Source organism: Python bivittatus, unplaced genomic scaffold (assembly GCF_059951505.1).
Source record: "Python bivittatus isolate LINGU-HERP-01145 unplaced genomic scaffold, Pbiv_v1 ctg000250_np1212, whole genome shotgun sequence".
NCBI classification, from domain to species: Eukaryota; Metazoa; Chordata; class Lepidosauria; order Squamata; family Pythonidae; genus Python; species Python bivittatus.
This window is the reverse complement of record NW_028277057.1, coordinates 1,251,997-1,268,171: the sequence shown is the minus strand read 5'-3', so window position 1 is coordinate 1,268,171 and position 16,175 is coordinate 1,251,997. Positions and strand designations below refer to the sequence as shown.

At 42.3% G+C, this 16,175-nt stretch overlaps 1 protein-coding gene across 3 annotated transcripts in view; it reads left to right on the top strand.

The window, feature by feature from the left end:
• The window catches only part of LDLRAP1 (low density lipoprotein receptor adaptor protein 1), a 71,848-nt gene that overhangs the window by 22,453 nt on the left and 33,220 nt on the right, over window positions 1–16,175 (top strand). For all 3 annotated transcript variants that reach the window (XM_088140939.1, XM_088140938.1, XM_025163509.2), the window contains exons 2-3: window positions 8,580–8,722; window positions 12,756–12,868. In XM_088140939.1, the coding sequence (XP_087997065.1) occupies window positions 8,580–8,722; window positions 12,756–12,868 (256 nt within the window). The remainder of the gene's footprint in view (window positions 1–8,579; window positions 8,723–12,755; window positions 12,869–16,175) is intronic.

The window sequence follows — 16,175 nt, the reverse complement described above, 5'->3', positions numbered from 1 at the left end:
GATTTAATTTCCTGCCGCAGTTTGTTGGGCATCTTCTCAGCAGAGTCCAGCAATTCAAACCTATCTCTCACCTCAGTTGCATACGTGGAAGGGATTTTGGTGATGTCGAACGTCTTTGGTGGTGCTGTCTTTTTGATGTTGTGTAATTTGACCCATGATCTGAACTGCAGTTGGCACCCGGATATGCCTTGACATCAAGGACTGAACTGGACTATTGATGGCTGCATAGGACATAGTCCATCTGATTACAGTGCAGTATATTTGGTGAGGTCCAAGTGTATAAGCGACGCCTGTGCTGTTTGAACCAGGTATTCATGATTCGAAATCGATTTTCATGGCAAAATTGTTCCAAACAATCGCCTGCATCATTCCCCTCCCCACGCCCAAAGCTGCCAGAGAGGCCCATTTCTGCTCGGCTGTCAACTTTTGCATTAAAATCACCCAGTATGTGAATGATGTCTTTTTGGGGCACTTGCTTCATAGTTTTTTCGATGCTGGCATAGAAACCCTCTATTTCAAACTCCGTTGCATCAGTCATTGGGGCGTAGACGGACAACTGTGACTTTGAGGGGCTTGGCACAGATTCAGATGGTCATAATGCGATCATTTACCATTGAGAAGCTTCCCACTGCTTGGGCGTGTTTCTTGCTTGTGATAAGTGCCACTCCATTCATTGTCCTGGGGTTGTCCCGAGTAATAGATAGTGAATTCCTTAGACTGGAAATCGCCATTGCCCATCCAGTGTAGCTCACCGATGCCAAGGAGGTTGATTTTCAACCTGGCCATCTCCCATTTGATGACATCCAGTTCACCCTGGCTCATTCCTCAGACATTCCACGTTGCTATCTGATGTGTCCTCATGCAGCGCAGACCCTCGCTTTCACGATGGCTGCATCAGCAGCTGGGAGTCCTGCTGGACTTGTCCCAGGCACCTCATTAATGCCTTGACTACTCACTGCACGTCCTTGCTCTTCCCCACTAACTTGTTGGGTACCTTCTGGCCTGGGGTCCTACCGTTGGGCACCATATCTGAATCATTTGAGAGCCTTTCCATAAAATTCTCTTGGTGAGGTTTTTACAAGGTAGGTCACCAGGTCTTTCCTCAACCCTCCTTGTTTACCTGGTCTTGGGACTGGCATGCAAGTGCATGGCTGGGCAAATACATAACAAGCCCTTTCCCTGGGGTTGGAAAAACGATTCCAAGTTGTAATCGAGCCACTTCGTGCTCCCTTCCTAACAGTGGGATCCTCAGGTTGTAAACACCCATCCGTACAGGCATAACATGCCCCCGGTGCTCAAGCCCATTCGGTTCCCACATTCATCCAGGCGCAACCCTGGCAAGTAATGCCCTCCTCTCGATGTCCCTCCTGCTATGCTGCTCTTCCATGGAAGAAGCGGAAAGAGAGCGCCAGCACGACCTCCATATTGCGGACATCATGTGTGAAATTCACTTCCCGGAGGTGCAGAAAGCAAACATCCCAGGGTTGGGAGGGAAACACATTGGATGGATATATTATAGATCAAAAGTTCGTTTGTTTCCAGGTGGGCCTGCATAATGGACCAAACTGCAGCTGGAGTTTGTGAAAGTTCCCTCCTTGTTACAGTTCAGGCAGTTCAAAATGAGCATTTTCAAACACGCTTTTCAGAATTTTAAATTTTTCAAAAGGAATGTTTATCGTAGCATTACCTGAATGTTTGTAAGCTGCCATAGATAATGGGATTAGGCGGTTTTATAACGTACGTATATGTACGTATCCACAGTTAATGTTTGTGTCAGTGGGTTGTAAGTGCGGCTAATTCTACCCAGAATCAAGCTGTAAGGTGGTTGTTCGTTTTTGGGATCCAGAAAAAAAAAAAAAACAGGGAAAAATGTTGATTAGGCTCAGCAATAAATGGGTGACGATCTAAATGAGTCTCCAGCTTGACTTAACAACCACACAGCCTCTGAACTTCTTGGCACTTCATAGTAGTTCTTTTTGTCTGGGAAATGTAATAGTGCAAGCCAGAGCATTAATTCTGCTGATCGATATCAAAAAGAAAAGCAATCAAGCTAATGTGCTTGTCTTTGCCAAACCCAGCTGTTCCTTCTGCTCAGAGGAAGCAGCGTCCATCCCTATTCTTTCCGCCGGTGAAAAACGCTGCAACTGTTTATAGGCACCACGTGCAAATTTAGCTCAAGGAACGCTACCATCCATCGGTGACTCGCTTCTCTGTTTCAGGAACACAACGTTCTAATAAAGATTTGGAAAAGCTAAAGATGTAGATCAGCTTTCCAAGATCTGGAGCCTTCCTGGTGAATCTGGCTCCCTTATTTTCTGAAAATGCGGCGTGTGGCTATTTAAAAGCTCAAAATGTTTCAGGATCAATTGTTTTGCGACGGATAGGCTGCTACAAGGAACCCCCGACCCCTACCCTGTTGTTTCTAGGGCAGCCTCCAAAACGGAGTGTCTGAAGCTACAGGTCTCCCCCTGCTTGGTTGCAAGTCCCATTGAAGCCGGTTTGGTTCATTTCTGAAGAGGCTCGCATTGAATTCCCCAATTAATGTTGCTTTGCTCTGGCACAGCAAGGAGACCCCACAAGCAATAAAAACAGACCTGCTGGTTAGGAAAAGTTGAAGGAAATGATGCAACAGGTGCCATAAACATTTTTTTTTTTCATTGCATGTTGGATTAAGTCAACCTAAGGCCAGCCCCATCAGTGGAGCATGATGTCCTTCCTTGTGATTCCTTGTCCATATTTTTCTTCTGACTTACTTTTTATGCTCCTGGCATCATGGGGAGCCACCCAGGATAACCTTACAGGGTCCGTGAAGTATGAGCCAGAGTTAGGCAACCCTTCTGGGAGAGGCCTGAAAAAGCCACCCACCCAAAGCAATTCTGGAGTGGCAACACATTGGAATCCTTAGCTTCTTTTGTTCTGCATGGGTATCGGTCCTGAAGATAGGCCAGGTCAGGAAACAGGTGCCACAAGAAATGTTAGAATGCTGCTTTATAAGAAATAATAAGAAAACATTATTATAAGCCACAATAAGAAAAATAAGAGATGCTTTTTTCCCCTCTCTTTCCATCCCTCTTATACCCAAGTGACTCAAGGTAGGTTCTTCCTCACCCACTCCTGTTTTTCTGGGCTAACCCAATGGTCTTCTAACACTGCTGTGTACTTCCTTCCAGGCCATCTACTATGAGGCTGTTGGAGGAGACGTTCTGTCAGGCCTAGCCCAAGGAACTCCAAGAGACCATGTAAATTCAGTCCAGCAATGTTTATTAGCTACAACCTCTAGCAAGAATCTTCCCAGACTCAAACCCCAGTTCCCAAGCAATGCCAACCACAACATTGTGAATTTCTCAGGAAGGTGCCAGCCTCATCCTCTTATCTCTCCCCCGCGACTCAGGAAATGAAAGAAAATGTTTTTCTCCCTGAGTCTGGCCTTCATGATTCCATTCCATCACATGTTCCTTCATTAGCATAGCAGGTTAAGCCTGTTTGAGGCTTAATACACCTATTCTGATTATTTGCTTTTTAAATATATACAGGTAGTCCTTGACTTATGACCACAATTGGGACCGGAACTTCTGTCGCTAAGTGATGTGGTCGTTAAGTGAGTCTTGCCCAATTTTACAACCTTTTTTGCCACATCGCTAAGCAAATCATAGCAGTTGTTAAGTGAATCGGACGGTTGTTAAGCAAACCCAGCTTCCCCCATTGACTTTGCTTGTCAGAAGCCCCCTGGGAAAGTTGCCAATGGCAATCACATGACCCCAGGATGCTGCAACCGTTGTAAATACATACCAGTTGCCAAGCTCCCAAATTTTGATCATGTGACCGCAGGGACACTGCAATGGTTGTAAGTGCAAGGACTGGTCGTAAGTTACTTTTTTCAGCACTGTCGTAACTTTGAATGGTTAAACAAATGTCTTAAATTGAGGACTACCTGTACCAATTTTGCTGCAATTTGGGGGGATCCAGAACCTACCTCAAAAATTAGGGCAGTGATATGGAGTATATGGTTTCTCCACACATGCTGTTCTAGTTTGCTAAATGGAAAATATTGTAGTAGCCTTGCTATTCACAAAAGGAATTACTTTTTAGAACACAAATATACGTTTTTCTTTGGCATCTGGTTGTGAGAACTCCTGTCCCCTGGTTACAGCTTACAGATTGGATAACGACATCCTAGTCAGATCTTGATCTTTTCCGTTGATTCTGATCAAAATTTGTCTAACACCGTACATATTTTGCTATTTTATTTTGGTTAGTCGATGACTGTAATAAAAATGTCTATGGAGACGCCTCCAACATCTCCTTGGCTTGCCATAGAAAGCTTGCAGGGAGAGCAGATTTGCGGGATTTTCTGAAAGGGTAGAAGGTTGCTCTCAGCCCCTGCCCCCTTCAAGTTGGTGCTAAAAGGTAAAATCTTTCTTCGGAGCTCGGCTGCAGGCAACTGCGTGGATGGATCTCTCTGACGTTCTTGAGAACAGTACAGAAGAGAGTCGGCATCCGTTTTTGTTTCAGCCTCCTGCTTGAGAGTAATTTCTAATCTCTTTCCTGCCATCGTTTAGAATATATTTTTGGTCTCGGCAATTCTGTAGTCTATTGTGGCCGATTCCAGGGGAAAGGGGCGCTGGTACCTGCATTGTGCGAGACTTTTTGTCTAGAGTTCCTGTGTCCAGAGCAGTTTCCTTCTTTACGGGTGTGCATTGTGAGGGAGAAGGAGAAATTAATGGCTTTGCCAAAAACCACGGTTTTTCTGTTGTCTAGAATTTTATTCTTTATTTTGTTTATTATTATTTATTATTAAATTATACTATTTATATAATAAAATATTGTTTGTTGTTTATTATTTATTTATTATTAAATTTGTGTGTATTCTATTTAATTATTAAATTTGCCTGTATTATTTGAGAATCGCTGCCGTTAAGCTATCATTAGTCAATGATAGTTTTCTCCAACCTGCTGTGCTCCGAATGTGCTGGACTACAGCCCCACCCACTGCATTGGGAAAACTGGCCAAGCACATGGTGAAAGTTCAATAGTAGAACATATATGTAACAAGGTTTAATCCTAGTCGCAGGAGATAGACGCTGGTCCCCATCCTCATCATTTGGCTCTCGGTCCTCAACTTATAAGGTTGTATGTAGTACATTTTGCAGAGGGTTTCTAAAAGTAGCTGTAATAGATTTCTCAGAGCCTGGGAAAGAGGATGGCAACTTGCAAACTGCTACCAGTTTGGAATATCTGCACGTTCCATCTTTATTGGGAAAAGTGGTAGCCATCTCCCCACTACATCGGCATTTAGCAAGAGGATCAAGGAATTCCTGGCCTAACAAATGTAAAGATAATTGGGGTACTAAAGTACATGTATCAGTGTGGACTGAGGATTATGGGATTTACAATTCGGCACATCTGGAGAGGTCTGGATTAAGAAAGGCTATTTTGGTAGAAAAATGAAGGTCAGGTTAAGGACCTATAGGCAAAGTGCAGCATTTCCCAACCTGGAGACCTCCAGATGTGATGCATATCAACTCACAGAGCCCTCAGCCAACAGAGCTACTGGCTGAAGGATGGGAATGACAGTCCATCATTTGGGGAGCACCTAGCTGGAGAAAGTTGGCTTTGTACACGTCCGCAACCAGTGACAGGAACCATAAACACATAAGCAGAAATGTATCCTAATTGCGTCAAGCGGCCAGAAGGATTATAATATTCAGGCTGACTGACGATCTTAGAGAACACACTTGAGGATGCAGAAAGCAAATGACAAGGGGACAGTATTTGAGGACGTGCATAGATGTTTAATATCTGTGATATGTGTTGGGAAAGGGAAAGGAATCCCAGGTCAATCTGCCATTGTGGGGAGGGGTGAGAAGTAAGCCTGCTAGAGTCACAGCTGCAATCAATTCTGTCCCGCAAAGTGTTAAATGTTAAGCTGTTTCTCTGATCTTCTTTCACTGATCTCAGGCTGAACATTCCGGGTTTGTCCGTCTCCTGGTTAAGAAGTAAAAAATCAGAAGGAGCCCTTTTAGCTAGCCCCTTTTCCAACTAACCAACTTGATTATAAGGCATAACGTTTTGTGAGCTGCAGGTCCCTTCATTAGATGCACGGAGGGGCTAAACTGATGTAGGATTTAAATTGCAAAGAGGCAAAAGGGAAGGGAGAAGAAGACAGGTTGGTTAGGCAGATACAGGATACCTGCGAGGCAGATTACAAGCGCCCGATCAATAAACAATTGTAGTGTGTCAAAAACCCGTTGTGTTGGTTGAGACTTTTAGAGATTGCCTGAAACCTTTGGCTGTATGGAAGTCCAACCATCTTGTGCTCAATGGCGCTGTTGAAGTCTTGTTTGTCCAAACTCCTCACTTTGAGGTCTTCAACAGAGCAGCTTTGGGAGGTTGGTGCTCCTTTTAGATCCTCTAGATCATGTCATGCATTTTATTTCTTGACATCTTTTGGCTTTTAAGTGATCAGGGGCTGCACCCAAAAAGTCAAGAAAAGGGGCATGGGCAGGTCACTGTTCAACTTGATTTAATTTACACCAAAGCCTATTTTAGATTAAATTGTTTCAGCACATTTAATATCACTCCCCATGTAGTTAATATTTTCCCCTTCTGTCCCATTAAAAAGTATAGTTTGAGGGCAACTTTTAGAGCAGCTGTTGGGGCTGCAACTAAGATTTCAGGTGCATTTGCAGCCCTGGGTGTTTCTGCTTTAGAGAAAGAAAGTCACTGTGTGGCTGTCCATGCTGTCTACTCCAAAGTAAATTCCACTGATTTAAATGGGACTTTTTCACAGGGGACTAACATAGCATACTGCGCTCAAACAAATCAGTGGCATTATGGCTTAAGAGGATGGTCTGATTCCCACAGTGTGCTAAGGTATTGGCTGGCTTCGCACCCCACAATGATCCAACCCCCTTCTAATCTTCTCTAGTGTGTTGTGTGAACCCAGTTATGCTATGCCATAATATCAAAGGAGTCTTTACATTGGGGTGGTCAGCCTTCTTTTTTTCCCTGGCAAGGGTCGCATTGCTTAAAGGGTGAGGTGTTCGAGGCTGCAGGCTGAGAGCCAACAGGTAAGGCAGAACCAAAAGCAGGTCTTGTTAGCAACCACTTTTTCTTTCCTTTTTTCATTCACTTTCATTCACTTTTTTTCTCTCTCCCCCAAGCAGTAGGTCCTGAAGGGAAGGTCCAGATAGCTTTTCCCAGGAATCTGACCTGATCTGTTGCAGAAAGGTTTTGAAATTAGTCCAAAGGCCGCTTCACGTTAAGCCAAGGGTCATATGTGCCTACCCCTGCTTAACCTAGTAGGATATGATAGGTGTAACTGGGGAGAGGACAAAGAATGAAAATGGATGCCACCAACTGAATCAGAGAAGTTTTCCATTTTTCCACATTGTTCATGTTAAAGTGCACCCATTTAACCATTCATAAGAGTAAGGAATCAGAAAATAAAACAATGTTAGAGAGCTGTAACTGAGATAGAGAATGGGTAGCAGCAATGCCAAGGGGTCTGCAGTCTTTAGGTGGCATTGCTTGGCAAGAGTTATGGTTGCCAGGTTCCTGCCCTGTCTTCTGTAGGAAGGACAGATGGACCTTGACATCCACAGGCATCCCCAGCTACTGAGATGATCACTGGCCATCTCTGCAACGTTGTTTGTGGGAGGAAGGCTGGTTGGTTGTCCCTCTTGAAACCACAGTGAGGTGTTCCTCCTCAGCCTCACTGACTGTTCTCTCCAGCAGGACTGCGCCCACTGTGTATAATGCAGGAAGGCATCAGATCAATCTTTCTGAGTTTGTTAAAGCGTTTTGTCGAAATGAGTCTTCTCAGCTGCTATACAATGGATGGCCTGCCACGTGGCAGTTACTGACAAATCGTTCAGACTGACAAAGTGAAAAGCTGGCAGTTGGACCCAGACAAGTGTGTTTCTTCCTCAGGATGCAGTGGCACTTATTTTCACAAGAAAAGGAAAGACTCGCTCTTTCCGTACTTGCTTTCTTTGCTTGATTTTTGTTCTAGAGCTTGGTGGATCTCTTCATGTCTTCCTCTAGATCAGTGTTTCTCAACCTCAACAACTTGAAGACGTGTGGACTTCAACTCCCAGAATTCTCCAGCCAGCAATTCTGGGAGTTGAAGTCCACACATCTTCAAGTTGCTGAGGTTGAGAAACACTGATCTAGATCTTAAAGCCCTGGAAATGGGATCAACGTTGACAGCAGCATCTGTTTCTAAGAAAAAAACATTCTTTTATGAGCAAACCAAGTTACACATAATGCATTTTATATAGTAACCAAGTGACTTTATATCAGTGAAAGAGTAGTAAAGGAACCAATGTTGCATGCTTCCCAAAAGTTTCCATTTTTTTCCTGCAAAAAGGAGGAACCCTCCTTTCCCCCCTTCCTTTAAAACTTTCTGGAAATTTTCCATCTCTAGCCATCACTATAAGTGAAGGGGTAGTTTATGGGGGAAACAACTTGGGTTGGGCTATTCCTGCCTAACGAGAATGCCTTTGCAGCTGTTCCATTCTTCCAAAACGTCATCCCAAGGGGTCTCAATAATAATAAAAGTTCTTTTAATTCTGCAGAGCTCCCTGAAAACTGGACTGACACCCGAGAGACCTTACTGGAGGGAATGCTCTTCAACCTGAAGTACCTGGGCATGACGTTGGTGGAACAGCCCAAAGGAGAAGAATTATCTGCTGCTGCTGTCAAAAGAATTGTAGCAACAGTGAGTAACCAAGATCCAGTTTCTAAAGCAATCCTTCCACTCACCCCATCTCTAAATATCTTCTATTGGCCCTAAGCAGTCCAGGCTGGTGACCCATTGTTGCCAACAGGACAGGAAGAATAACATATCCCATGGTTCTTCCATAAGGTCTCCATATTTAACACTGGCTGGATGTGAGAGGTTGCCGTGAAAACATGGGTGGCTAGGAGGTTTTCCGAGTCTGCTGAAGATCTATAATTTATAGCCGATAACATTTTTATTACTGCCTTTAAAACGTTTTTTTCTCCCTTCCATTCTTGTTTAATTGCCCTTTATGGATTTCATAAAACTTTTTACAAAGCTGCCCACAACAGGATTATCCCGTCCATACAGGAAGATTTTTTTGTTTTTCGTTAAGATTGTATTTTGTACTTTGGATTTCTAATTTCTTCTGATAAACCTGAGACACACAATAATGCATATTTGGTCCATAAATGCACAAGAAAGCTTGCTCTGTGTAGGCAGGTGTGCCCATATTTGTGTCTGTAAAGTGTTTATTGTGTACGTACAACACAAGCCTTGAAATATCCCCATTTAGCCAATTCAGTTGCAATAGACAAAACGTTTGTCTGGATATCACTCCCAATAGCGGACAAGTTCACTGCATCTTTCAGAGTTAACTGACATTTGATCGTAATAGGCAGTCCCTTCTTCCAAATGAAGATTGATGTTTCACTGTAGTACAAATTGCTATGCAAGGCACACTGTATTCACTTTGAGAAGAAAAGCAGAAAAGGAACAATTCAAAAAAAATGTTCGGAGAGATTTTTCATTTGTTCTTTGTTTCAGAAGGTGAACTTTCGTCAATTTATCAAAGGACATTTTAATACGGATTTGGAAATCCATCACAATCCATTCTGAATTTAAATAAGTTTCTTCCTACCAAAACAATTCTTTTTTGCCCTACTGTAATATAAAAAAAAAAAATGGCCACATTTGCTAGATGTTAAGGGCACTTTCAGTATTTTTCTTTTACTGTCTAAATAAAATCAGGTAGGAATGAATCAACTGTTAGCTTTGCTGATTAATTGTTTGGGACCTTTTAATTCACCAGAGTTTCAGTTGTAGATTAAACCAATTAATGCTTGCAGTCCTGATTTTAACTCATATTATCTATTTCCTTTGCTGATTTGGGTTTTTTTTTTTAACGACTTACTGAACTTTTGCATTAGAGAAAGATGCATTGTGATTAGTATAGCTTTGCTCCTTCTGCAACATCCTTTTTTGCATACTTACCATCAAGAGCAGGCTTGCAAGAGCAGGCTTCCACAATGTACAGCCCGCGGGCTACATGTGGCCTGCCAAGCAGCCTTGTGTGACCCACTGGTGCTTTTTAAAAAATCACTAAATTCGCCACCTCCATGAAAGACGTGCCGCCGAGCACCTCCAGTCCTTAATGTCTGTAAGCCTTGCGAGGTAGTGAAGATAAGAAGCACACCCAGGAGTACTAGCTCTGTCGTTATTGTAAGGTTACATTAACAGAATCTTGCAAGTCTGAAAGGACATCTCTCCCCCTTTGCCTTTACAGTTCAAGAAACTAAAGAGGGTCCCTTCTGAGATGTTTGCCACACCCCATTCCTTCTGTGGGCTCAGCTGCCTCTTATCTGACCATTGCCTAGTCTGCAGCTCTTCCTCCTGTCTCCCAGGGTCATTCCCACATACCATTACACCACCACGGCCAGCTCCAGTTAGCCACCGAAGAGCTGATCAGCACACCAGGTTTTTCTTTGCAGCCCACAAATATGTTTAATTTATCAATGGGGCCCTTTCCCCTCTACAAGTTGTGCAGACCCACTGTAGAAGGATACAACAAAGCTCCTCTTGAAGGAGTCCAAATGAAGCACAGAGAAAACCAACCATAAGACTTATTAAGGAATAGGGAAAACTGAATGGCCATGGAATGCTGATTGGCTGTCTTCATAGAACTCACTTAACCTGGTTACTGAATTAACATACTTTCCTGGGGTTGCACCATACAGTGTGATGTAATTGAACAGGCTGGATTGCATAACTCACTAAGCCACAAACAGACCTAACTAGGTTAAAAATTAGTCAAGCTTAGCATGTTCTACAGGGGTATCTGTGGGTTTTTGCTTGAGCTATTAAGGATGCTCTGTGAACGGGACCAGTGAGAGTTGAAAGGAGGTACAAAGAAATGGGAGGTTAATGTCAGAATAACCCCAGCCCTTCCATGCTGCAACGTTTTGTTAAGTGTTCCACTTGTTAACACTTAATTGCCGTGCACTTGAACGTCAAGTTCAAGAACACTAGGTGGAAACATGCTTAAGTAGCACCGAAAGCCAACCAAAAATTCACTTCATAAAATAGAAGGTTGTTCATAAAACTGTTGCAATTTTAGAAGGTCAGGCCTTAGTAAAACAGTGATAGATTATAAAGGTTTTTAAGCCCTTGCTTGAATAAAAGAAGGTTCGCCTAACCTTGTTCTCCATCAAGTAAAGATGAAGGGTAAAAGCTTGGCCCTATCTAGAGTCACTCAGCACTCAGGGGAATTTATATGGGGGAAAGATTTTGTCCATGAATTGATCTAATAAAAAAGCAGGTCTTTTTCTCTCTCTCTCTTTGATAGTCCTCTACTCTGATGTCATTTTATTTGCATCCTTCATATGCTTTACAGGCTGTTTTGCCTTCATGAAAATCACGTTATTAGGAAAGCTGGAAATCTATATTACTTTAACCTCTGGAACTTTCAGCATTCCTAAAAGAGCTCTAGACCACTTGAAAATATAACTGGCCATGTGTTACCCACTTACATCAAATTAGGTTCTGTGCCTCCTAAAGCTTCATCTGCAATGGATGCAGACATCTGTATGCCAGTTGCTGAAGGGCAAGTAGGACTTCGGTTAAAGGTGCAGGTTGGTTGCTAAAGTTTTGCTATATTACAAAGATCCTTCCTAGTTTTTTTAAAAATTATGAGTTGTCTTGTGGATTCAAGCTGGGTTGACGAGCTGGATTAAAAAACCCTTATCAGAAGAATCCAGTGATATTCCCCCGTTGATGTAATGGTCTATGGGAATTACCTTGGGAGACAGGAGGAAGAGTGGCAGACTAGGCAACCATGATGCAAAAGGAATCAGCCCACAGAAGGAAAAGGGGCATGGGAAGTGTTTCAGAAGGGACCGTCCCTAGTTTTCCAGAGAATAAAAGGAAAGTAGGGGAGAAATACTTTCAGACTTGCAAGATTTTGTTAATGGAACCTTACAATAACAATAGAGCTAGTAGTCCTGGTTGTGCTTCTTATCTGGACTACCTTGAAGGGCTAATACCTCCTGGGAATACAACATGACTAGCAACCAACATAATATGGAAGGAGGTAAAAATTATTAAGGAAGCAAAAGTCAAGAATAGGTATGAGCATATAAACATGAGCAGCAATTTTATCTGCTGTGTCTGCCTCTCCAGCTTGGGCACTTGAGAATAATAACTTTTTCAGGTTGAGCCAACAGAAATCACTTTTGTACCAAATAAGCACCCTTGGGGAGGAACAGCTGATGATTTGGGGTGGGTGGTAGAAAGAGACTATGAAAGAGTTGTATGTGTTATCTCCTCTACATCCAGGAGAAGAAATTTTCCACTTGATTTTTATTCAGTCACATTTGATGGGTTCTGCTGGCCGTTCCCAAATGGGGGGGGGTATGTAGGACTACAGCTCCTATAATCCATGCTCCAGATTGGGGAAGGCGTGTTCTGAAATATCTTAATTGCTTTTAGATGAATTCTTGTTTGGTTGAATTGCTTATCACTTATACACCTTCTTCTTAAGTTATTATTCCAGAGGAGTTGCAGGATGGGGGCCAGACAAGAGAGGAAGGCATAAAATCACCCATGGAACATCAGCTCACTGGTACTTGCTTTGGGCAATGCGTTTGTACTTGCTTGTCACATGCGTGGCAAAAGCGTGCCAGTTGGACAGTAAGATTCTGAGTTGATTTATCTTTGTGGCAACATTGGAATGAGTTCTTTTCTCTATTGCCAGGCAAAAGCAAGTGGAAAAAAACTCAGAAAAGTAACTCTGAAAGTGTCGCCCAGAGGGATCGTTCTCAGCGACAGCATAACAAATGAGTCAATTGAAAACGTGTCAATATACAGGTACGTTTCATGGTAGCTTTTAAATCCTCAAAGCAGATGCTTAAGCCCTTTCTTCCCATTAAGGGTGGTTCAAGGGTTAACGTTTGAAATTGTAATTAATATTGATAGGATATCCTTTTTTTTTCTTTTCTTCTCTCTTATTTACATTTAATACTCTAAAGCACTCACATGATAGAATACTGAGAATCTAAGTATATTTTATAAATATCCGTGGAGTCCTTGGGGTTCTCTGAGCTTGGTTGTTTCCTTGCAGACGTTTCGTTACCTGGCTAGGTAACAACTTCAATGCTAAAATGGGCTGGGGTTTGCTCTCTGTTTATATACCATAGCATGCCCTGTCAGTGTTGGAGGGGGAGTTGTTTTCTCCTTGTTTTAGTTCCTTGATTAGGGTATTCCTAATCAATCTTCCTAATTCCTTAGGTTGAAAACACAGTTCAACCCTGAGCTACATATATTCTCTTCTGTTGGTATATAATATCATTGTATTGAAATAACATATTGCACTAAAACCGAGAAGATGGAGTAACAGATGTTCTATATGGCTAGATTTAATAATATGTTAAAGAATTAAGCTAGTTTTATATTAACATTTTATGGATATACTTTTTGTTTCTAGAAATGTCACTCATTTATTCATTATTCTATTTTTCTTTTCTGATTTTATTGGCACTGCTACATTTTTGGTTGTACTTCATATCGTCTGGTTGATATACTTACTGATATATATAAATATATGTATATATCACATATATATATATATATTATAACATATATATATATACACGGCACACACACATATACATATATAAAACATTTTTTTTTAAAAGGCAGCAAGAAAGAAAAGTAATTCAAGGGTGTCTGCCTTAAGGGTGGGTGTGCATATAGGTATGTATGTATGTATTTATTTATTTGATTTGTGTGACCGCCCATCTCATCCAAGCGACTTTGGGGAGCTCACAACAATTATGATAATTATGTAGTTAGAATATTTGAGAAACCATGAATTTTTGAATAACCTGAACTACTACTTTAAGTGGTAGACTCAGTTAAATCAAAACAGCCACTAACATTTCTGGAAGTAGCAGAAGACAGCAGAAAGAAGTGGAGGTAAATTAGCCTGGGCTGAATTATGACCTATGACATCATTTGTAGGGTGTGACCCTTCCAGCATCCATGGGTGGGCTTTTGGGTGTCAGCTGAAGAGCTCCGTTTCCAATTTTATAGTGGGGTTGAGTTTCTGGATGCCAGTGTACAATCTCCATCCTTTCTGCTTCCAAGGGGACTGCCCCTGCCCCTTCTGGGGTAGAACCAGCCCCGCCCCTTCTGCCATATACAGGAGTCACACCATAGAGTGGTTGATTAATTGATTGGTTTTATGGAAAGATCGAAAGGCTGCTTTTAAGGAAAGGCACCTTCCACCCCCAGTGATGAGAAAGCTTCAAGACAGTACAAGATCAGTAGGAACTGATGTGCAACCTTCCCCCCCCAAAAGTTGAAAATCCAATGAAGAAAAGTTCTGAAACCAGTAGGCAGATGCAGAGGAACAATCCATGCACTTGTTTAAGAACAAGGGATTGTTCAAGGACTTCCTGAAGGCAATTAACGAGGCATGTAATGCTTGGAGGGGACCAGTGACAAAGTTCAGCCCTCTTGGAGAAATAACGGACACCCTCATTACTGCACATTTTTGACAGAACACTGAACTCATTTCTGTTGCAAGTCCCATGTGTTTAATGGGCCACTCCTGGGCGAAATAGTTCTTCCTGCTACATTTTCCTAAATCGTTCTTGAAATTGAAATACGGTGTATTTCTGTCTCTCTCTCTCTCTTTTTTAATGTCTTCTTTTATAAAGAAAAAAAAGTATGAGCTGGCTTGTGAAGGACACTGGATGTGAAATGTCTTGACGAGATGTGTAAAAATACACTTTAAAAGTGTTTTGTATGTTGGTTAGTTTGGTAAGGTATCATTCTGTCCGTTTTTGATTTTCAGTATAATTCCAATAGTAAGAGAAGGGAGAAAAGTTTGATTCCTTTGCTGAAAGCTTATGAACAATTTTAGTATTTGATGGTGCAAAGGCTTTCTTTCTGTTTTAGGAAGCATGAAACCTTTCTGTTTTATTTCATTATTTTGATTTTGGGCTTTTCAAACAAACACTTGCGTCCCAGAGAATCTCCCATTGGTTAAAAATTCAATACAATGCCAGTGGCCAATATGATATATCAGTGAAAAATGTGACTCAGGCCCTCAGGCTTAAAACTTAAAAAAAAAAAATCAAGAGTCACAAGATAAGTGACAACACGTCCAGAAGTGCGTGTGTTTCTCTGTTGCGGCGGATACACAAAAAGCAGTTAGTCAAAGTTTTCCTAGCCTGAGAAAGTCTTCCCCAAACTCGAAGCCTCCAGATGTGCTGGACTAAAACTCCCATTAGCCCCAGCCACTGTGATGGAGATTATGGGGGTTGTAGATCAGCCTGGCCAGAGTCTGTTTCATCAGATGCTTTAACGGTTACCCATGGTTGGCAGATAGATATTGTGTGTGCATCCTTGTGTGTAGAGAGGAAAGTTAAGACCTTTGAGTGAAAGGTCATGACCTAAGAAATGGTGATTCAGTTGACGTTTTAAAGCAGTGTTGTCCAAACTTGGCCACTTTAAGATGAGTGGACTTCAACTTCCAGAATTCCCCAGCCAGCATGCTGGCTGGGGAATTCTGGGAGTTGAAGTCCACTCATCTTAAAGTGGCCAAGTTTGGACAACACTGTTTTAAAGGAATGCAGAATGTTTGCAGGGTCCTTGACCACAGGGCTGTTGGATGAGGCAAGAGACTGGCGTCCTTGTTTCTTCCTGAATGAGTAGTCATAGGTCCTGATAAGTTTGAGTTCTATGTTTTCAAGCTGTAATCTTTCACAGAAATTCCTTTTGGAAGACAATAAAAAATTGCCAATTTTGCAGCTGCTGCTGTAGATGGATGAGGACAAGTTGGTTTTCCTCTTGTTAGAGCATCCATTCAGGAGGCGGGGGGGGGGGAAGGTGCCCGGTGGTCTGTTCTTCTGGCCAAGAGCTAAGCATAGCATCTTTGATCATCACTTTGGCAATCCCAGGCCAGTGGTTGAGTTGTGGGTGTGGTTTGGATGACTTTGGAAACCTAACATGGCTTAGCTTTTAATGCACTGAGGGTCTTTCCACCCCACCCCAAGGAAGGATCAGGCTGCATTGACCCTGTGGTTTAATGTTGTTATGCTGTGGTGGCTTTCTCTAGCCAGAATGAACCATCAATGGGACTAGTAGCTTGTTTTAAGTTTCCTTCTAG